The sequence below is a fragment of the Zingiber officinale genome, chromosome 6B (genome assembly GCF_018446385.1).
Source record: "Zingiber officinale cultivar Zhangliang chromosome 6B, Zo_v1.1, whole genome shotgun sequence".
Classification (NCBI taxonomy): Eukaryota; Viridiplantae; Streptophyta; class Magnoliopsida; order Zingiberales; family Zingiberaceae; genus Zingiber; species Zingiber officinale.
In genome coordinates, this window is record NC_055996.1 from 16,585,089 (window position 1) to 16,608,194 (window position 23,106).

Consider the following 23,106-nt stretch of genomic DNA (forward strand, 5'->3'; position numbering starts at 1 on the left):
CCTTTTGACATGCATCGCATAATTTTGTCTTTTGGTACTTGATGCTTGGTAAGTCTCGCACTAATCCTTTGTTGGCCAGCTTTCGAATATTCTTCATGTTTACGTGGGCCAACCTCCTATGCCACAACCATGATTCTTCTTCTTTTGACATGAAACACTTAGCAGGTGCATTAGTAGCACTTTTAAAAGATACTTGATAAATGTTATCTACCCTTGTGCCTACTAGTACCGTGTCAAGTGTGTCAATGTGTTTGACCAGACATTGACTTGAATGAAACTCAATTGTGTAACCCGTATCATACAATTGGCTGACACTTAGGAGATTAAAGGTCATCCCCTTGACTAGAAGGACATTTTTGATTTGGAGACATTCGGATATTTGAATATCTCCAACTCCTATAACCTTAAGGCTACCATTATTACCAAAGGGCACATTACGTCTATTTTTGTTTTGAAGGGTAGTAAAGAGTGACTTGTCCCCGGTCATGTGCTTGGAGCATCCACTATCAACAAACCAAGTTGATAGATGCTCTTCCTTGACAAATGCCTACAAGACACGAAAGATAGATGTTTTAGGTACCCAAATCTTGGGACCTAATGCATCTACAATGAAAGACCTAGGAATCCATGCCTTGGTCACACCCTTCCTAGTCTCATGAATCCTAGAAGCATGTGATCTATGAAATTGGGTTCTAGACACTAGGGAAATGAAACTAGACTCCTTAGGTTGATATCCTAACCCAGCCTTGTTGTAGACCACCGTTTGGGCATTTAGAATCATATCTAAGGTCTTAGATCTAGTTGAGAATTTCTCAAAAATTTTCTTGAGTTTCTCAACTTCACTCTTTAAGGCTTTGTTTTCATCCTCAAGAAGCTCTTGATGTAGGTCATCAACCTCATCTTCCCTAAGAGTCTTCAAGTGTTCTATTTCATCTTTTAATGATTTGATTTCGGTTTTTGATTTCTTAAGCAAAGTAGATAAATGTGCAATAGTTTTATAGCATTTTTCTAAGTGAGGAGAAGTTACCTCTTCATCATCCGAAGATGATGAAGCCGCGGCTGATGTATCACTTCCGGAATTCGATTCCTCCCTTACCATGAGCGCTAATTGACGAGTGCTTTTCTCCTTCTCTTCCTCTGATGAGCTTGAGGAGGATTCATCCCAAGTAGCTTTGAGAGCTTTCTTCTTCTTGGCCCTTTCCTCCTTCTTCTTGAGTTTTGGACACTCACTCCGATAGTGTCCTTTCTTGCTACACTCATAACACGTAACATTAGTCTTATCAACATTTTGATCAATAGACTTACCTTTCCCTTTGTATCTCCGGCTCCTTCTCATGATTCTCCTTACGAAGTTGGCCATCTCGCTTGATGATGATCCACCTTCATCATCAGACTCGGAGGAGGATGAGGATGTAGGAATCTCTTTCTCCTTCTTCTTTTCTTCCTTCCTTCTTCCATCCTTGCTCTTTTCTCCTGCAATTAAGGCAATACCTTTCTCTTTTTGACCCTTGTTAGCAAGTTCATGAAGTTCTATTTCACAAAAGAATTCATCTAATTTAACAATTGAAAGGTCCTTGGAGACCTTGTAGGCATCTACCATAGATGACCACAAGGCATTCCTCGGAAAGGCTTTGAGAGCGTACCTTACAAGATCGCGATTCTCTACGCGTTCATCTACGGAATGAAGACCATTGATGATCTCTTTGAACCTTCCGTGTAGTTCACTTACCGTTTCGTTCTCCTTCATGGTGAGATTTTGTAGTTGGTTTAGGAACAAGTCTCTCTTGGCGATCCGAGAGTCTCGGGTTCCTTCTTGGAGCTCGATGAGCTTGTTCCACAAATCTTTTGCGCTCACAAATGGACCTACCTTGACAAGTTGATCTTTGGCTATCCCACATTGTAGAGTGACCACCGCCTTGGCATCGGCTTATCCTTTGCGAGTTTGCTCGGCGGACCACCTTGACGACTCTAGTTCCTTACCTTCTTCGACCTTCGGAGGTGTAAACCCTTCCTTGACCGAGAACCACATGGAGATGTCGGTCTTGAGATAATACTCCATACGGCTCTTCCAATATTGGAAGTCCGCTCCGTCGAAGTAGGGTGGACGATTGGTGCTAAAACCTTCCTTCGTAGCCATCTTCTTGCTCTTTAGGGTGTTAATCCGGATGAAGAGCGCCTTGCTCTGATACCACTTGTTAGGACCTTCGGATGGCTAGAGAGGGGGGTGTGAATAGCCTCCACTAAAAACTCAATTAATTCCTCACAAAAGTTTGTTAGCACAGCGGAAATAAGCAAAAGGAAAACTGATGCAAGGAAAAGAAACAACCCACCACTAACACAACAAGGATGTACGAGGTTCGGGGATAACTTGCCCCTACTCCTCGGCGTGTCCGTAAGGTGGACGATCCCTTGATCTTTCGGTAGATCACACCCCGGACAAATTTCGGCTAAGTATTTCTCCTTCTCGGTGGAGTAACCTCTCCACAAAGTCTCAGAAAAGATTTGAAATGAAGCACAAGACTTACAGAGTTTAGTGGCTAAAAGGAATGAACAATAAACTTACAGCCACGATGAAAGCAAAGCGCAGAGACAGAAGAAGTTCCTCAGCCCAGAGCTCAAACACATAGCCTCTTGCTTGATCGACAGAGAGTTTTTCAAAATCTTCTTTCAAAACCTCTCTTCTTCCTTCTTCTTATCCCTCTGCCTTCTCACTGTCTTCAGCCAGAGCCGAATCACTGTCACCTGTATCGAATCACTGCGACCAACTCAGGCATCGCCAATCACTCTCCCTCCTCATCTGGTTCTCTGAACTCACACCAATACCATCCATGGTCTTCACTGGTGTCTCTGAGCTCGAACCAATAAGCAAGAGTCAAGCTGTTGCCAACTGATCGCAGCCAGTGAACGTTGACGCTCCAATTGCACCATTTGCAGCGAAATACAGCAGAAAGAGCACTTGGTCTTATTCTTCTGATGGAGCTTAATTTGAATTCAAGCATTGGCACGACACCTGCAATCTGTAACTCAAAAAGCTTACAGCAGATGGTTATATCAGATGAATCATAAATCGCAGAGAAATAGCAGAAGACAAACGACATCGTTGTGGATCACCAATGCATCGATCCATTCTGACCGATCAGACATATCCCGATCGATGCGAGGCTTCGATCGATCGTGGATCGATCACCTATAGGTGGATCGGTCCACGCACCGATCCCCTATAGTCCTCGAACCATCGCCTTCCGATCGGTCTACGATCGATCGATAACTTATAGTGAACTCTTGTTTGATTATCGACGGTCACCGACCGATCGATAACCCATGTGTGAGTTCGATCGGTCACGAGACCGATCGAAAACTCATGTAGCTGGATCGGTCGTCGGACCGATCCGATACAATATCATTGGATCGGCCAACGACCGATACCATTATTGGTTTTAGAGCTGACCCTAAACCCTAACGCGTCTTCTGGTCCGAGAACGAGCACGAGCCCTCTCGACCTAGTCGGAGAACAAGCTACCGAGCCCTCTCCGACTTCCACGTCCGGGTCGAGAACGAGCCACCGAGCCCTCTCGGACCTAGTCCGGAGAACGAGCCAGCCCTGACGACTCCGGTCCAGAGAACGAGCTACCGAGCCCTCTCTGACCTAGTCCGAAGAACGAGCTGCCGAGCCCTCTCCGACTTCGTCCGGTCCAGAGAACGAGCTACCGAGCCCTCTCTGACCTAGTCCAAAGAACGAGCTGCCGAGCCCTCTCCGACTTCGTCCGGTCCAGAGAATGAGCTACCGAGCCCTCTCTGACCTAGTCCGGAGAACGAGCTACCGAGCCCTCTCCGACTTCGCGTGCCAAGTATCCGTACTTGGACTTTTCCTCTCCACATGATCAACCTTGATCATTAATCAGTCTGAGTTTAATTAATATCTGATACAAACTTAAATCAGTGTCAACATCAAAACAACAGCCAGGCCAGACTGTATTAACATATCGCAAGTACCACCTGATACGAGACATTGTAAAGCGAGGAGAAGTTGTTGTCGCCAAGATTTCATTAGCAGATAACCTAGCAGATCCTTTCACTAAGGCCCTTCCGGCGAGAGCTTTTGATGGGCATGTTAAGGGGATGTGAATCAGATATATGACAGCATATATGACAGCATAGTCTTATAGTATAAGTGGGAGATTGTTGGGATGCATACTATAAGCCGCTTTTGTATGAACATATGTTTTTGAGATATTTTTAAATGAGAATCACTTTGGTCAAATATTTGTATTTTATATTTATATATATGTTGATGCAGTTGTCCATTTAATTTATATTGTAGATAGCATGGTGGGTGGTACCACATAGAAGATCATGTTATCGGTTCCTTATAAATTATAAATAGTAGCTCACAACCAAGATGGATAGAGATAAACCATTGGAACAGTTGTAGTGTAATTTGGTATTAGTCTGTCTTGACTATATAATTACACTAGTACACTATGTGTGTATTGATCAGGACCATTTGAGGTTGTTCGATTTATACTGACTATATAAAAGAATAAAACCTCTATTATTATGGATGTACGTACTCTTAATCCCAATATAACAACAAACACATATACTTAATATTTATTTCTTTAACTTATCAATGAGTGAGATTTATTCATTAAATTAATAGGCCCGATAAGTTGGGAGATAGTACCATTTATATGGTGTATTGTTGATTATAAAGGGAAACTGCGTCCTATTTATTTAGGTTGATGATGTCCCCTTAAGGAGCTCATAAGGATTGTCATGTAAATCATGTAGGTGGAATTAGTCTGACATGATAATAAAGTTGAGCGGTACTATTCTTGGAGTCAGGTGTTAATTAAATGAGTTGTCAGTAACTCATTTAATTAACGAAGATACGATATCTTAAACACAGGAAGATTAGCGCACTCATGATAAGTAAGAGCTCATATTGTAATATGCAATTGGTGCAGTAGTTCAATAATGACCCTTTAGTGGTATGCGTTATTATTGATGAACTTGAGTTGGGTGTTCGGGTCGAATACAGGAAGCTTAAGTCCATCAGGATGCCAAAACCAATTCCTCCTCTCGGTCTCTGTTGTAGCCTCTATATATAAAGTCTTGCATCCATCCATCCATAATTTGGTTTGGTTTAACTTAACTTGGTTTGGTTTAATTTAACTTGGTTTGGTTTAACTTAACTTGGTTTGGTTTAATTTAACTTGGTTTGTTTAGATTTTTTCTAAACAAAATTTTGTTAATTTTTCTTTCCTTGTAACCGACAGCAAGTCTATAAAAAGGAGTAGGATGTGGCCCCTAAAACCTAATTTTCTTATTCTCCATAATCCCTTCTCTCCTTGTGGTTGTCGCCCCCTCTCCTCCTCCTAGGGCCGGCGGCACAAACCTACTCTCCTCCCCCCTTTCCCTCTCATTCTCCTTGCTTAGGGTCGGCGCCCTTATTCCCCCTTTCTCCCTTGGTGGCCAGCAGCCCCTTCTCACTTGGTGGATGGCACCCCTTCCCATCCACTTGTGGGTGGCGGCTTGAAGAAAGGGAAGAAGAGCAAGAAAAGCAAGAAGAGGAAGAAGAAGAGAAGGAAGGAGATTAGAAGGTGTCCCATCCTAGTGACTCTTTTGTGGCTGGTGGTTTTGGAAGAGAACAAAAGAGGGTGGTGTTGTCTTGGTAGATCGTCGCCCACACGACGTCCAAGAAAAAGAGAGGAATACGACAGAAGATCTTAAGGTCTTTAGCTACGAAGAAAGGTACAATTAGTTATTTAATTCCGCTGTGTATCTAGTTTCATTTTTCTTTGTATCGATTTTGCGTATCGATTTTGAATACCAACACAAGAGGCCAGCGATCTTGTGCTTCGATCAAGGTGCGCTTTAATAAATCAAGAACTTGTTTGATTGATTAAACACATGTCTGATCGAGCATGTGGATTGTTAGGAAATGTTTTGTGCTCGTACAAATTTTTATACAGGGGATTTACATAGAACAGAATTCCCAGCGCCAACATTGTTATTGTGTAATCTAAGTCAATTTCAACCAATTTCAGATTCATTAATCAAACTCAGATTTGTTGATTAAACCAATACCTATTAAATAAAGTTCGATCCATTAGAACAAATTTAATTAGATCAAAATTGGTCTAACCCATTTATCATAAATGATAAATTAATCTTCCAATTAATTACTGCATGCACACAAACATTACCACATACACAACAATTAATATTAATGCTATAGTAAGCATGCATGTACAAATTTCAATGGTACATTTCTTTTAATTTATTAAAACCTATTGCATGCAAAAGAAAAGGAAAAAATATTATTTGTTTTTTTTAAATTTTAAACAAAACTTTTTCTCCACGAAGCACTGTGCTTCATCAATCTGTTTCCCTCTTTTCTCGTTGTTTTGTTCGCCGCATGTCACCCAGCCACCCGCTGTCTCAACCGTGACAGACGCGATCACCAGCCACGATGGTCAGTCACCAACGGCCATGGCATGCTACTGGCCAACCTAGATGTTGTTGCCAGCCTTGGATCACTGCTGCCAGCGTTCTTCAGTGACGCAAGGCCTCTGCTAGAGGCGGCCATGAGCATGACCGCCGGTTAAAATCAGAAACAAACTCCGTGGGTGTTCCCTCGAGGTCTAATTATATCCGCCGATCATGGTTGCTCTCGATGTCGGCGAATGTGGAAGATCGCGATTGTGTCGCGATCTCGCTTGGCTACAGCAAAAACAAAAACAAAGACAAACTCTATTTTTGCCCAGCAACCAAAACGAATAGAGCTAAGCAATAAAAACGATTCAATGTTGAGGTAGGGATGAATAGAGAATATGAACATCATCATATATTTCAAACATGTATCATCATGCTTTAGAATGCAAACTGATTTGATACCAATGTAGTAATTCTAAATGCATGAATTAAAATGTAAGCAGTAAATACTTACAGCGATCTCTCGCAGATCTGCAATTAGCGATGGTTGGACTTGCTGTCGGAAGAGTGATCACAAGATTAGAAATCTCTTCACAATCCCACAAACCAAATCTCGCACTGGATGTTCTTCTTCGTCACCGTCTTCTCAACGCAACACCCCCCTTTGAACCACCCTTGGACGCACCCTTTATAATGAGAATTATCCCAGGGATAAAATGAACTTTTTCCATTAAAAGTAGTGGACAATATGAGCACGTTCCCATGTTCCCATTTGGTGCTAACCCTAAACCTAATATGAAGCATCTAATAATAATGTCCAAAACCCATTTGGTGGCGTTTGGTTCTCTCCTAGGAATTGGAATGGGAATGAGTATCATAGTATTGTGGAATGAGAATGAGTATGAGCTTGGGTATCATTCTTAAAAATAATATTTGGTTAGTTGAATATTTTCAATCTGAATAAACTTAAATTTTTTTTTTACCCTTAAAGGAAAATAAGAGAAAAAATTAGATGGGAGATAAAGTTGAATGTGAGAGAAACATATGATGAGAGAGAATGATCAAAGAGAAAGTGTGATGGGAAAAAATGAAGAGAGGGAAAGTGTGATGTGAGAAAATGAAGTGAGAGAGCGTGATAGAAGAGATTGAGAAGAGAAAAAGTATGATGAGAGAGAAAGTATGTTGAGATAGAAAGAGTGATGGGAAAAAATGAAGAGAGAGAAAGTGTGATGAGAGAAAATGAGAGATTGAGGAGAGAAAGTATGATGAGAAAATGTAATGAAAGAGAAAATGTGATGGGAAAAAATGAAGAGAGGGAAAGTGTGATGTGAGAAAATGAAGAGAGAGAGCGTGATAGAAGAGATTGAGAAGAGAAAAAGTATGATGAGAGAGAAAGTATGTTGAGATAGAAAGAGTGATGGGAAAAAATGAAGAGAGAGAAAGTGTGATGAGAGAAAATGAGAGATTGAGGAGAGAAAGTATGATGAGAAAATGTGATGAAAGAGAAAATGTGATGGGAAAAATGAAGAGAGAGAAAGTGTGATGAGAGAAAATGAGGAGAGAGAGTGTGATGGAAAAGAATGAAGAGAGAGAAAGTGTGATAAGATAAAATATGGAGAGAGAGTATGGTAAGAGAGATTGAGGAGAGAGAAAGTATGATGAAAAAAATGAGGAGAGAATGAAGAGAGAGAAAATAATGAAAGAGTGTATGTGATGAGAGAGAATACAGAGAGAAAATGGTAGAGAATATGTGATGAGAGAGAATGAGGAGAAATGGTGTGATGGAAGAGAATGAAGAGAGAGAAAGTGTGATGAGATAAAATATGGAGAGAGAGTATGGTAAGAGAGATTGAGGAGAGAAAAATAATGATGAGAGATAAAATATGATGAAAAAATGAGGAGAGAATAAAGAGAGAAAATAATGAGAGAGTGTGTGTGATGAGAGAGAATACAGAGAGAAAATGGTAGAGAATGTGTGATAAGAGAGAATAAGGAAAAAATATGTTGAGAGAGAAAATGTGATGATAGAATGAAGAGAGAGAAAGTATGATTAGAGAGAACAAGGAGAAAGAGTAAAATGAAAGAAAAATTGAACAAATATACTATGAGTATTTTCGTCCAAAACTTAATTCTTATTCCCATTCCATCAAAACCCAAGGGAAGGGGTGAGTTTCATCCATACCCAAATTTTTGAATTTAATTCCAAAATCTTAATTATATTCCCATCAACTAAATACAAGATTTGAGAATGAATCCATTTCTTCATTCCTAAATCTCTAAACCAAACGCCACTTTTAATGGCTTACCTGATTTTTCCAATCGAATTTAGTGTTCTAAATTCACCTAAATTGTTATAGCACTGCCTAAATAAACTCATCTAATAGTGTTATTAAATCTATTTTGTGAGTTATATAAGCTCTAAACAAATTATAAATATTTTAAAAGAAAAATAATAGAGAAAAAAAACGTGCATGAGGGCAAAAATTAAAAAGCACAACGTCTTAAAAAAAATATTAAATGATACGTCTCTCATAATTTTATGTTAAAAATACTACTTTTAATTTAACACTATTATAGAAATTATCAATTAATTTTATAACGTATAAAAGCTAACAGATAGTTAGTAAATATTATAGAAATTAAATACTAGTTTTTACGTACTTGATCAGATTATATCGTGTTCATTTAATTTACAATATGATGAGTGTCGTAATATCTACACATTTGTATTTCTCATTAAATGTTATTTTAATTATATTATTAAAAATATAATTAAAATGATGTAAAATCATCATTATAATGTAGATGCTAGTTAAGCTAGTAACTAGCTTCCCAATGTTATAAAAAGTTATGTCCTAATTTCTATATGATATGATGAAATAATATTTATTTGAAATATAATCAATGTCATGAAATTTATATCGTTTGTTTTATTTATTCAAATATTATTTTAATTAAATTATCATTTATAAAAATAAAATCAAAATATATAAAAATCACTGTCGTACAAACTACTAACTTATATAACTATAGAAACAAGATGTTAGAGTTTATATAACGTGTGTAAAAGCTGGTTGATAATTTTATTTGTTTAAATATTATTTTAATAAGGTTATTAATAGAAACAAAATCAAAATACATAAAAATCACTGTTGTACAAACTAATAACTAACCTATATAACTATAGCAACAAGATGTTAATTTATCTAAGGTGTGAAAGCTGGTTGATAATTTTTTTTAAATGAGATGCTAATTTGATTTTTGTAAATGATCAACTTCATTTTTATTTTTTCCCACAAAGTGATATGACTCTGTCAAAATAACAGTAAAATCTCCACGTAAGTAACAAAACTATTTAAGATATTTAAACATTATGAATTTAAAATAATTAATTTTTAGAAAATAATAATAATTAAAGTGACATAAATTTTACAATTTTGTTGGTAAATTAACTTTTTTTCTCTATGTAAATAAAAATAATAATTTTAGTTCAAATTATATCATGGTTTATTTTAAAATTATTTTATTTATAATCTCGATCAAGATTATTATATAGCTGGACGTGAACTCCAGAGGTCCATATCAACATTTAACTCAATATCAAATAGGATTATTACCTTAGTTTTTTTTTTAATGTTTTTTTTTCACGCTAAATATTCAGCTATTAATTTTAAAAAATAATAGACTCAATCTCATAAAATTTTTTAATCAGATATTAAAATAAATGGAGAAGCCTTTACCGTTGATTTATAATCTAATATTTTTAGATAATTATGAATTAAAAAAATTATCTATTAATTTAATGAGGTTGAAATTCGATGTTTAAAAAGAAAACCTTCCGTCACGATAACCATTATTACCTAAGTAATTATTTCTCATTAGTTTTTTTGTTCTAATATTTCTCCCAAATTAATTCACCTCGAATGGCTTGATCGTCAGCCGTTCTTTCTTTATTTATTTATTTACAGACGAGGGATTGAAACGTCAGCACATTCATGCAAAAGCTTGGACCCCACTCGAGTTTGGGAGTCCTGCACGGCACAATCGATCCTATGCCTATGGTATATTCTCAGAATATCTGATGCCGTTGCCCTGCAACCTATGTAAATGGTCGAGGAAGCCCTTCGTCCCCTTCTTCGACGAGGGGTATCTGAGTCATTTCGGTATTGGAGTACGCTAGCTGCCATGCCGCTGCGCAAGAGCCTGGTGTGCTATAAAATCGCGCACCTCCACGCGCATCTTCTCTTACCTTCGACTTCAGAGAATCCATCCACCGATCGACTTAATTCGAAGAAGCATCCGGAGTTTATCTTCATCTTTCCCCCAAAAAAAAGGTTTCTCAGGTAAATGATTCATTTTGCCTCTTCATTCATCGTCCACTCTTGCAACTGTTAATTCGTCTTTTGATTCGATGCTTTGAATTTATTCCTCTTCTAGTGTGATTTTGGTTCTGGATTGTATGATGGGATTTTGATCCTCTGCAGTATAATTTAGGGTTGGAAATTGTAAGGGATTTGATTCTGGCTTATACGAGAAAATTATGTCGGGGAAACGATTGGGGCTGGTTTTCATTTCATATGGAAACCATGCGGTTTACTGGGGATTTGAGTGAAAACCTTGAAATTTTGTTTAATTTGTGTCAAGTTATTAGCTTTTTGGATTTCGGACGAGCTGTTGAGTGGTCGCCGAGTTGGAGAGTTCATCTATTTCATCCTTGTTCCAGGATAAGGCATAGTCCAATTGGTTTGATGGGATCAGCTGGGGAAGAGAGTGAACAGAGAAGGAAGATGCAAAACCAAAGACCAGCAGGTGTTCGATTCTTGGAGCGCATTAGGGGCACAAAGTTTACCTTCACAACCTACCAAGCAATTGTCCTGGTCTTGACCTTCTTGGCCTATGCAAGTTACCACGCCGCCAGGAAGACGACAAGCATCGTCAAGAGCGTCCTGGATCCGAAGACAACCCAGTTGGGCTTCTCCCACTGGCCAAGGCTCTACTTCCATGGCGGAGTGCAGGGTGCGGATCACAGGCCAGGGCTCAAGAATGGCTGGGCTCCGTTTGACGCTTCGGACGGCGCTGCCTTGCTTGGCCAAATCGATGTTGCCTTCCTGGCGAGCTATTCGGCCGGAATGTACTTCGCCGGGCATTTAGGCGATCGGTTTGACTTGAGAATCCTTCTTACGCTCGGAATGATAGGGACTGGAATCTTCACGTCGTTGTTTGGTGCTGCTTACTGGCTCAACATACACAGCTTCTATTATTTCCTATTGGTTCAGATGTTCGCCGGCCTGTTCCAGTCCACTGGTTGGCCATCAGTGGTCGCAGTCGTCGGGAATTGGTTCGGGAAGAAGAAGAGAGGGCTAATCATGGGGATTTGGAATGCGCACACCTCAATAGGGAACATAACTGGATCGCTAATTGCTGCTGCCATGCTCAAGTATGGCTGGGGCTACTCCTTCGTCGTTCCTGGAACCATCATCGCCTTTGTTGGGCTGATGGTCTTATTTTTCTTACCTGTTAGTCCCGACAAAACGGGGATAGAGAACGACGAAACCGGGCTTGCAAAATCCGCCGAGAATATTTGCATCAGAGAGCCTCTCTTGGAAGGGCACTCGGAAGAGAAGGAAAGAGCAGTGGGTTTTCTTGAGGCATGGAGGATTCCTGGCGTTGCACCATTTGCTCTTTGCCTATTCTTCTCCAAATTGGTGGCGTACACCTTCCTTTATTGGCTCCCCTTTTACATCAGCCACACAGGTAGTCACTCTGAGAAACTCCATTCACAATTCAGCATTGGTGCTAACGAACAAGGCTTCTATGTTCATATGCAGCTATCAATGGAAGATACTTGTCGGACTCGACAGCTGGGACACTGTCAACGCTGTTTGATGTTGGAGGTGTGGCAGGCGGCATCCTCGCCGGCCACATCTCAGATCGACTCGACGCCCGAGCAACTACCGCAGCTAGTTTCATCTACTGTGCCATCCCTGCTCTCTTCTTCTACCGTATTTACGGGAGCATCTCCCTGTGGTGGAACATCACTCTCATGTTTGTTGCCGGTGTGTTTGTCAACGGGCCCTATGCACTTATAACAACAGCTGTGTCGGCAGATTTGGGCACACATAGCTCCCTAAATGGCAATTCCCGAGCCTTGGCCACCGTGACTGCTATCATCGACGGGACTGGCTCGGTCGGCGCTGCCATTGGCCCTCTGCTAACGGGTTATATATCGACCCGGAGCTGGAGTGCAGTGTTCACTATGTTGATGGTGGCAGCTTTGGTAGCTGGGCTGCTCTTAACCAGACTCGTCGTAGCCGAACTGTCTGCTAAGATTGAGTCGAGATCCCAAACTGGTCGGCCGTCGGGGTCCTCTGTTCCGGAGACACTTGTGTGAGATTAGGCCGAACTTCTGCAAGACGGTTACGTTCTTGAAAATTTTGACAGAGGTGGGCTCGTTGCTTGCTTGCTGTCGATAAGAACACCGGTGGCAGTAGCATTTGATCCTTCAACAACATATCGCTTCCTGTAAATTAAGTCTCTTCTTTTTCTTCTTGAAGAAGTCCCGTTGTAGCAATATTGTATTGCTCAAACGTAGCGGGGGAAATTATATGGTGTTATATATGCTATCGAAATATAATCTTGAGAGTGGAAAGTGAAGTAGGATCGGTGAGGAAGTACTTAAGCAGGATCGTGAAGATCCCACCTCTATTCCATCGATTTCACATTTGATTTTATTTCTTGTAATTTCAATTCTTATCATGGTTGGTGTTTCTTTTGGTTTTACTAATTCTTCATTGTGCCATATTGCCATGTCTTGTATATGATGATTTCAGAACATCTCGTTTCAGGTGATGCGTAAAATCTGCATGTCTTGAAGCTTTAGCGAATCTATCAACCGATAACCGAGAACTTAATGGTAAGTTTCTCACACGGCAGCTGGGTGTATGTCACATTGCATGAAGTTAAATTTTAGTATATAGAAGTTATTCAGTTTTTTTCTTCAAAATTCCTTAATGGCTTTTAGTGACCTTTTGATTACTAAAAGATCATTAAGTTTTTTTTTTAAACTAAAACAATCTTTTTATGGTCATATAACAATTGTGATATAATCATTGAGTTTACGATATTCCTAAAAGTTTATTCATATATAATTCTTATTATTTTTTTAATCACTACTTAGATGACAATCAAAATATTTGAGTAAAACACTTTAATAATTTTCTTTTGTTTTTCAAATGATAATATAAGATCATTATTATTTTTTATAATATTCTTAAAAGTCTATTCATTTTTTAAAAATTATTATTTTAATGGTAAAAATGATTAAATAAAATCGTCGCCATTTGTTAATAAATAAACTTAAACTAAAAATCAGGCTTTGGTAAAGCCTCCCAGTCACAGCCCTATTTTCTTTCTGCTTTTGTACCGATCTGTGTTCTATCTGCAGATTCCCTCCTTCCCCAAATATGGAACTATAAAATGATCGGCATGGATGATGTCAGAGAAAGAGGACCGGCAGCTGATGTCGTCGCCACGAGCCAAGGGGTGGTAGTTTTGTCGCGATCTCCTAATGAAAACCCTGGAGATGGCAATCCGCCGGCGGCTGCTCTCGCCGACATCCTGAAGGCGCTCGAAGTCGTAGAGAGGGATTCCGTCGCCATTACCGAGAGCTTTACCTCCCTGTTCTCCTCCCTCCGTCTCGTTCTGGCAGAGGTATGACGTCTTTCATTCCTTAACTCTTCTCTCCGATTGAGGCGTCTGATCCACGGATAGAATCCCTTTCGAAATCATGGATCGTTTTGGTGTTTTTTGTATAACGTCCATGTTGAGTAGTTATTTTGTATTTGACGTCAATATATCTCTCCATCTAGGGTTTTCATGTGCTTATCGTGCGGTCGTGGTTAGTGCGAGCGTTTAGGGTTGCGGCAACAAAGGGTTCGAAGTAGACGCGATTTGAGAGTGCTCTTTCATGCTGCTGCTATGTGAAGGGGCCTTTAGAATCCGTATGATTCAGGTGGGACTAATCCTCCTAACTGCTCACATTCGAACGCAAGGATTAATCCCTCCGGATCAAACGGACATGAAGATTACCTTCACCCTCAGTCACCGGGGAGGGGTGCCTTCAAATTAGTTTTTGTCCCAAAGGACAGAGACACTTCTGTGCCAGAATGTGAATTTAGTTAGAGATGGTCACATTATAAATTCTAACTTATTAACTTGTTATCCAGTTTTCTTAGTTCAGAAATCAGAATCCATGATGAAAAGAAAAACCCTTTTATATTTCCTTACTCTACATAGCCAAAGGATACCACTGAGGTGAACACAAAAATACTCTGTTTAGTAGGAGTGGGCATGTGTTTGATTATTGCTTATGTTCTTTTTATTGTTCAGGATGATCAATAGATACTATAATGATTAGTAGTTGTTAAAAGTAGCTTATTAATTAGTATGTACCATTGTGATCTCTTTTTTTTTAAAAAAAAATCTGATTTAAACAAAACCAAACCAGATCCGAATTGAAATTTGCAGTTCTGTTTCAAGCCAAACCATTTCAGTTTGGTTTTGGGTTGATTTGGGTTTGGTTTTGCCTATGAAATTGGTTAACCGAACCATGCCTAACCCTTCTCTTTAGGTTTTGGAGAGAACCTCTGAACTTTTTCATTCACTCATAATGGCTTTTGTCCTTGACAATATGCATGATTTGCAGGCCTCTAGTACCTCACTTGAGAACATGCAGTGCTTTAATGATGTCGTTGGTCGTCTACAAGAATCTGGTACCTGGGTATACCTTGCATATAATTTAAATTTTAGTTACACTCTTTTATAGAATGTTAAATCTATCAGACATTGTCCACTTCCAAATTATAATATCAAGAATGTACCATCATTAATGATTGAATAAGATGCTCACATATATGTCTAAGTGGTCTCCTCATGTTGAAGCATAGAAATCAACCATTCCCAACTTGAAGAACAAAGTACTAATGAAAAGATAACTGTTAGAGAAATTAAAGTGGCACTTAGTTATCTTAATCTGAAAAAAAAACTACTCTAGAGAAATACCAAGTGAAGGTCTTGCTCCTTCACATTTTGCCTAATACAACAATGCTTCTTTTGTTTGTTCCTATAATCTTAACTATTTCGTCCATCATGCAACATTAAATTTATTATTTGGAATAAATTTTATAGGAACACAAACTGAATGATTTCTTAGATAACATGGTTTTTGTTTTGTTGTACCCTTATTGTGTCACTTAGAAGTGGAATAAAATCTAATGCCTTACACAATATATGTTGAAAAGATAAATCTAACACCATATGTCGGAGGCCTTATGCATTACGTTTGGCTCCATTAATCTATACCTAAGAGATGTGGATTAAAATCTGTCATTTATAGTTCAGTGAGGGGGCATACCAGCCTTTCTTTTATGATATGAGAATTATGTGATCTGGAACACTGAGATCATGATGGAAAAGCTGTGGGAACAATTAATGATCTGTCTTCAGACCAAGTCATTTTTTATTTTTAGCCTGATTAGTAACTTTTTCTTGGAATTATATGCATCTTATATTCTTCAATGACATCTCTTTAAGTTGATGTGGTAAAAAAATATGCAGAATTTTCATGTGCATATTATTACTCTTTTTTGTTGTTATTTATAGCCATTATCAAAAGGTGAACCGCAAAATCTTTTATATTTTTCATTTCTTTTAGGGAAGATCATGACATCATTATCATTGCTTTGTACAGCTATTTTTTTTCCTCATACTTGATGATTAAACTATGCAATATGAATCAATACGCTTTATTTCATCATGATCAGCCCAACCATGACTCTTATCTTTAGTCCTTAATTTGCAGCGCTTGATGCCGCAACGAAGGGCAATCATTACATAAATTCATACCTGAGGTTCTTTCTTATTCAGTAGCTTAATATACTCTTGCCATTTGATTAATCAAACCTTTAAACATTTAATCATTAGTTTTTTTTCAATCCTTGAATATCAACCCTTGGCACATGAAAAATTCTTTCATGTATATGTTTTCCCTTTTTTCCTTTCCATTCTTTATTAAATTGTAATTTCCTAATGTAAATGTTTACTATGTTTTACATGCATGATTTTAGTGATCCATGTTTTACTTATTTCCTTTCACATGTGACTTCAATAAGTAAAGATCCACAATCGTAAGTTTATACATTTTGTTTGTTAGTTGTCAAGGCATAATGCAATCCTTAACCTTTTCTTATTTGTGCTTGGAGGTGACATTGTAGTGCCTTAGATCTATTGTGCTAATTGATGAGTGTAATTTAATTAACTTAAAATTTCCTGTTAACAAAAACATTATAAAATAAAAATTCTTTTATTCCATTTATGGCGAAACAAAATCTAGACTCTTTGGGCAGTGAGTCCAGTGACCATAGATTGAATATGAAAAATAAAATCTTTCTTCTGATTTGGTGGCTCCACTACTTTGGATTATCAGTGTACTAGTGGTTAATGAAATGTTCTGTTCTTTTCAGATTGCATGAGGAAATGAGGAACTTGGAAACTCTTGCATTGCAGTTGTATCCTTGTTATTCTCATCTTTTTATATTTCTAGAAATTAGTATCGTCTTATAGTTCTGATCTTTCAGCAATTGATCTATTTATTTCTTTTACTGATAGTAGCTTATGATTGGGTTTATGTTTGACAAAATGTTCTCTTTCATGTGTCCTTGTAGTTGTTGCTGCAACAGTTTGAGATGTAAAGCACCAATTTCTTAAATTAGTTATCTATGAAGCAAATAGGTAATTTCGCTCACCCCGAATGCCCTTCATTGCTTGCCCCACAGCAAGATGAAGGGAGGTAAATCATGGTTCCGAGCGGCCTCCTAATTAGGAGGACATTTAATCCTCAGGGGAATGGACCCTGCGGGAATTGACCCTTGGCCAATGAAGCAACTCTACCACCTGAGTACCAACTCGGCTACTCATGGGGGCTCTTAAGTTGGTTATCTAGGTCATACAAATTATGGATAGAGAAAATGAGTTAGGAGATTGTGAAAATCTATTATCTCTAATAAGTGTGATTATTATAGTGGAAGAAAATAATGTGTTTATCAAATGGGAAGGATTGCTACCATCATTGATGTTAAATTTGTCGTGGTCCATTGCAACCTAGTAAGACAAAAGGTGTTCATTTCAGTTATAGATTCGTTATGTTTGTGATGGTATGTGTTAGCATTTATCAAGGTAAAAAAAAACCATATTTTTTGGATTTGTTTTTACATTGTGCGAGGAGTTATTTCCTGTCATCTCTTATTACTTTTTTGTTGGGAGTATAAATTTGTACCTTTATGGAACTTTTTCATTCCTAAACCACTAGACTAGCATAGGATGAAAAAGTAGTGCATCCTGGTGGTGTGCCAAACTCAGCAGCACTAGCCACATCATCCCCACATATTATGCTCTTGATTCATTTTGTATTTCTCTTGGCTTATGGATAAAATGCCTGCCCTATTAAGACTGCTGGATGCAGGTCAATATGTGAAAAATGTTACATTCTCAAGTATCATGAAATCAAAAACATAACTGTCTGTATCTTTATTATTAGATCAATATATAATCATAGGTTAACCAAACCCAGATAGTTTCAAATGAAGAATATCTGTTGCATGTATATAGTAGTTTCATACTTCCTTTATTTTCAGTCTAATTCTTAACATTTGCTAAAGACAAGTATTGAGGAAGAATGTGGACTCACTGGATCAGGTTGTCGATCGACTTTTGCTTCCGTGATTGAACATTATTTGTGAGCATTTGAAGATTGATATTACAGGTTAGCTTATATTTTTCTGTTTGCTAGAGAAATATGGTGGATTTATGTTACAAAATCCACAATCTGATCAAGACTAATTTTATTGTTCTTATTTACAGAGTGCTCCAAGTACCAAACTCAAATGCTTTTACATTGAGCTCTTCCAAACTTATCAACATGCTTTCTCTACTTAATGCAGCAACCTGAAATCACAATTCAACTAAATAAAGAACGAATGGTCAATTTGTTTAGCTCTATATAATAGTTGAGTGATTTCCATTGTTACATGCAATATTTCGGTGTTTCATGTGCATGCAATTGTATATTAAACTTCAATATACTTGTCACTTCTATATTATATTGTTTTTGAACTGCTATGCTTATGCTTATTGAAAGTATTGTCATTGACACCCTCGGTGTTCTTGCTTCTAGATCTACAAGGACGAACTGCGAGATCCTAGAAGGCTCAAAGATAAAGATAAAGTTGTCAACTGTTATTACATTCAAGTTATTTAACATTTTGCTTGTGCGGTAGCCTATAATTCTTTAGATGGATTGCTCTCTTGTGGGACGATATTTTGTGGTTGGTGATGTTGAGCTTAGTTTGGTTGTGCGGACGGGATGGTAAGGCCTACCTTTCTTCTTGTTGCTTGTCGTGTGGTGGCTAATTTGTAGTACTTCGTGGTTTGGTTAGTTGACAATTTCATTTGCCCTAGTAATTCAATTTGTGTTTGAAATGCAAGCAGTGTGTAAAACAGATATAGCTGAGAATACAACTAAATAACTTAAAGCTAAAGTAAACAAACAATGATGGAATTTAATAATTCGTAGTGAAAAATTACAATTAGCAACAGAAAATAGAGTTAAATATCTTGTAACTAAAAACGTTAACCAAAGTTAGATTGTTAACATTGAGCACGAGGATTAAATTTTTTAGCAATAAAAACTATCAACAGTTTTACATATAGAATATAAAATAAGTAAAGAAGCTCTTAGGTCCTAAGATTCGAGTTTTGGGCTCTGGGGAGGCTTTGTCAAATGAAAATCTCAAGCAATGGTGCCCACTATGAGACTTTGGAGAAGGATCATGACAGTAATTTTACTCACGCTAAAGCTCTCTTTCACAAATATTTGATTTGACCAACCTTCGAAGTGTTCAGATGATAGCATTTTGAGCATTAAACCTCTCTAAAGTATCTTAACAACTCGACTTTGATTTTGGTTAAGTCTACACGTATAGATTCAAGATTTTGTAATTCAAACATAAAGAATCCTTCAATTATTGATATTTGAGACTTACAAAAGGAAATAACATGATTGACCTTCTAATATGAGCTCCTAGGTTATAAACTTCAACATAGGTAGGATACTTGCATGCAATTACATCCTTTCCAAATTACATAAAAATAAGTTTCAGGTTTTGAATACCTCTATAAGCTTGATGATACCCTTTTGAGCGCACAACTTTATGCTCAGACCCACATGCCCGTCATCTTTCGCTTGATTCAAGTCAACCTGCACATCAAAACTCATGAGAGACTAAAAGGTGTTGGCACAATAAATAGATCAGTCACTAAGCAAAAGCCATGGCAGCACTATGGTAATTGACAACTTCTCTATTAATAGTGTTAATTGTATCACACAAAACTAGCATTTTTATAATCAAACTCATTATCTTGAAGAGTGCATCGTCAACTAGAGTTGAGCAATGCATCCACCCATCACTACATGCTCTATCTTAGCGGATGACGAAAACATACCTGAATGAGATTGTAAGATTAGATTAGTCACAACTGATCCATTATGTGACAAAACATCTCGAGGTCAAGGTAAGCAGTTTGAAGCTTGATTTGGATGGCTTCGATGAGAACTGATCAGTCCAAGTCAGAGAGAATCAAATATGAAAATGGGGCGGCCAACTTTTCATATTGATAAAACAATTGAAATGGATTGGCGCTTTCCCACTCATCCATGAATCAATATCCTGCATTCATGGGGTTGTGATACTTCCTTGACCCCAGCCCTTTTGGACTCTCTTTAAAACTTTCAATGCTATTCCACTTCCATCATCTCTGCACATACAGGATTGATTAAGAAAACCTCATAACAATTTCATTAAAACCATCATATATGAAGTAGAACTAAGAAACCCAAATATGCAATATGTTTCATCAACTATGACACTTGAATTTCCTTGCAATGAAAAGTAATAGATAAAACAGTCTACTTACTTGTGTAGAAGATTGTGCCATTCATTTTTAGAGGAAACATCTTTCTTTTGTTTTTGGATTATCAAGTTTGATTCCCCCAACATATGACCGGTTAAAGAAACCTTAGATCCATCATGATGAGCAGCTGCCATGTCCATCATCTTCTCGGAAAGCTTATCAGTCTCATGTTTCTTTCCCCTGTTCTCCATTGCATCAATTACCGGCATAAATGCTGCAGGGTCCAATAGATGACCTTTAGCAATCATAGCATTGAGTAAGTTGTGCCCATCATCTATCTTGTCTTCCTTGCAAAGGCCCTCGATAAGATTCTTGTACTGGAAATACCTCAAAGGAAACCCCTTGTTTAGAGCTATTTGAAGTATTTCCTTGGCTTCTAACACCTTTCCATATAAGCAGTACTCGTTACACATTACGCTATAGAGAATTTCTGTTTCTCCACATGCAATTAAAGCTTCATTAAGCATATCCCGTGCTGAATTAAAATCAGAAATCTTGCAGAAGCCCTTAATCAATAGACTGAAAGAAGCTACATTAGGAACAATGGAATTTTGAAGCATCTCCTCTAAAAGTGAGGCAGCTTTACGCACCATTTCACAATCACAAAGGGCATGAATCATGTTGTTATAAGTTATAACATCCTTCTGAATTCCTTGTTGTTGCATTTCATTTATCAAAACATCTATTTCATTTAGCTTGCCTTTTCTATCCAAAGCCCAAATCAACAAGTTGTAAGTTTTTGTGCTTAGCGGACACCGTTTCTTCTCCATGTCCGTTATAACCTTAAAAGCCGATGACACTTTTCCTTGCTTACAATAGGCATTTACAAAAGTGTCATAGATAAGAGAATTTGGAGCAATATTCTTCCCAAGCATTTCAATTACTAACTTCTTAGCTTCATCCAATCTTCCATCCTTACACAAGTGATTAATCAAAATGGAATATGTGATCCCATTAGGGCAACATTTATTGTGTTTACTAGTATCTATCAGACCAAGGAAAGCATTTCCAAGTTCACCCAAGGCTGCACTTCCATGCTGCCACATTCCATTAACAATCTTAACTGCTTTATCCAACTTACCACTTTTGCATAAACCATTAATGATGATATTGCAAGTTACAATATCTAGATTGTAAGATTTCTCAATCATTTTTTGTAATAATTTCTCTGCCTCTGAACTTCTGCCCTCTTTCCACAAACTTTTCAACAGTATATTACAACTAAAAAAGTTAGGAAAACATCCACTACTGGCCATTTCGTGAAGAATTCTGATAGCCCCTGATACATTTCTTTTTGTGCAGTACCATTGAAGCAGGCTGCTGTAAGTGACTGTGTCTGGTGACAATCCATTCTTTCTCATCAAACTCATCACTGATCTAGCACCAATGATCATCCCTTCTTTACAAAGTCCATCAATGATAATGTTATATGTGTATAAATTAGGTTCGACACCCTGTTCGACCATATATACCAACAGCTGTTGAGCCTCTAGAGGCCTTCTGCACTTCACCAACCCTGACAACCATATATTGTAACTCACTGTGCTTTTAAACAATCCCCTACCTTTCATCAAATCTACCAAGGACCTGGCTTTCTCCAACATGCCTGCCTTACAAAACCCATCCAATATTAGATTAAATGTAATTTGATTTGGCAAAGGCAAACCCAACTCTTGATCCTCCTGCATGTCCAGGAAAATCTGGTAAGCATCCAAAACCCTGCCTGCCTTGCAAAGAGCAGAAATCCTAGAATTAAAAGTGACTACATTAGGAAGAAGATCGTGTTTCCTCATGCACTCGACTAAATTCTCAGCTTTGCTGACTAAACCTTCCTTGCAAAGGCTAGATATTAGTGTATTATAGATCACTATGTTGGGCAAGCATCCCTGCCTCTCCATTACGTCGAGAAGCTCAAGTGCCGTGTCACAGAGCCCTAGTTTACAGTAACCACGTACCAGAATCCCGAAGGTGAATTCATTGGGGAGGCAATTCTTGGACGGCATTTTATCGAACAACTGGCGAGCTTCCACAAGGTGGCCTGAATCACACAAAGAGGACATCAAGATGTTGAAAGTGTAAGTGTCGAGGGGGACGCGGGCAAGTAGCATGTCCCTGTAGATCACCTCGACGAGGTCAGGACGGCGGAGGTGGAGGGAGCAGTTTAGGAGAGTATTGTAGAGCCGGAGGGAGGGGGAGTGAGAGGGGAAGTGGGAGCGAAGGGATTGGAAATGAAGGAGGGCTTCCTCGATGAGGCCGGAAGCGGCAGTGGCGGAGACGATGGAGGATACGGCAGCATGGGCTGCGTCGGGAGGGCGGCGCGGGAGGAGAAGGAGACGGAGTTGGTGGAGCTCGGGGAGCATGCGGGAGGCAGCAAGGAGGCGGGAGAGGGAGGCAATGGTTGGGATGGAAGGGTTTGAGCTAGCAGGGGAGGAGAGAAGTTGCCGGAAGAGGCGCCATACGAGGGCCGGTCTGCCGGCGTTGAGGCGGAGGAGTTTGGCCGCAAGCGCGTCGTTCATCGCGGGGACGGTCGCGGGAATCCTGAATGCCGATTGATATGTAAACTTGCAAAAAAAACACCCTGAATTCTTATAATACAAAACCTGTATTACAAAAGAAGCCTCTGTATTCTTATAAAAAACAATA

At 38.5% G+C, this 23,106-nt stretch overlaps 3 protein-coding genes across 3 annotated transcripts; 2 read left to right on the plus strand and 1 right to left on the minus strand.

Moving 5' to 3' along the window:
- The first annotated feature begins 10,655 nt into the window (after positions 1–10,655).
- LOC121992134 (putative glycerol-3-phosphate transporter 1) lies at positions 10,656–13,191 on the plus strand. The gene is made up of 3 exons (XM_042546296.1): positions 10,656–10,781; positions 11,162–12,192; positions 12,267–13,191. Exons 2-3 carry the CDS (start codon positions 11,187–11,189, stop codon positions 12,827–12,829), a joined length of 1,569 nt encoding a protein of 522 aa, XP_042402230.1. The 5' UTR covers positions 10,656–10,781; positions 11,162–11,186; the 3' UTR covers positions 12,830–13,191.
- A 620-nt stretch (positions 13,192–13,811) lies between these two features.
- On the plus strand, positions 13,812–18,977 carry LOC121992135. The gene is made up of 6 exons (XM_042546297.1): positions 13,812–14,148; positions 15,143–15,209; positions 16,298–16,346; positions 16,959–17,003; positions 18,153–18,189; positions 18,668–18,977. The coding sequence occupies exons 1-6, from the start codon at positions 13,915–13,917 to the stop codon at positions 18,749–18,751; spliced, it is 516 nt and encodes a 171-aa protein (XP_042402231.1). The 5' UTR covers positions 13,812–13,914; the 3' UTR covers positions 18,752–18,977.
- Positions 18,978–19,181: 204 nt separating this feature from the next.
- Positions 19,182–23,070, minus strand: LOC121992137 (pentatricopeptide repeat-containing protein At2g17140-like). Its single transcript, XM_042546298.1, has 3 exons — positions 20,467–23,070; positions 19,996–20,307; positions 19,182–19,750 (listed from the first exon to the last, which is right to left on the minus strand). The coding sequence occupies exons 1-2, from the start codon at positions 22,977–22,979 to the stop codon at positions 20,226–20,228; spliced, it is 2,595 nt and encodes an 864-aa protein (XP_042402232.1). The 5' UTR covers positions 22,980–23,070; the 3' UTR covers positions 19,182–19,750; positions 19,996–20,225.
- Between the last annotated feature and the right edge of the window lie 36 nt (positions 23,071–23,106).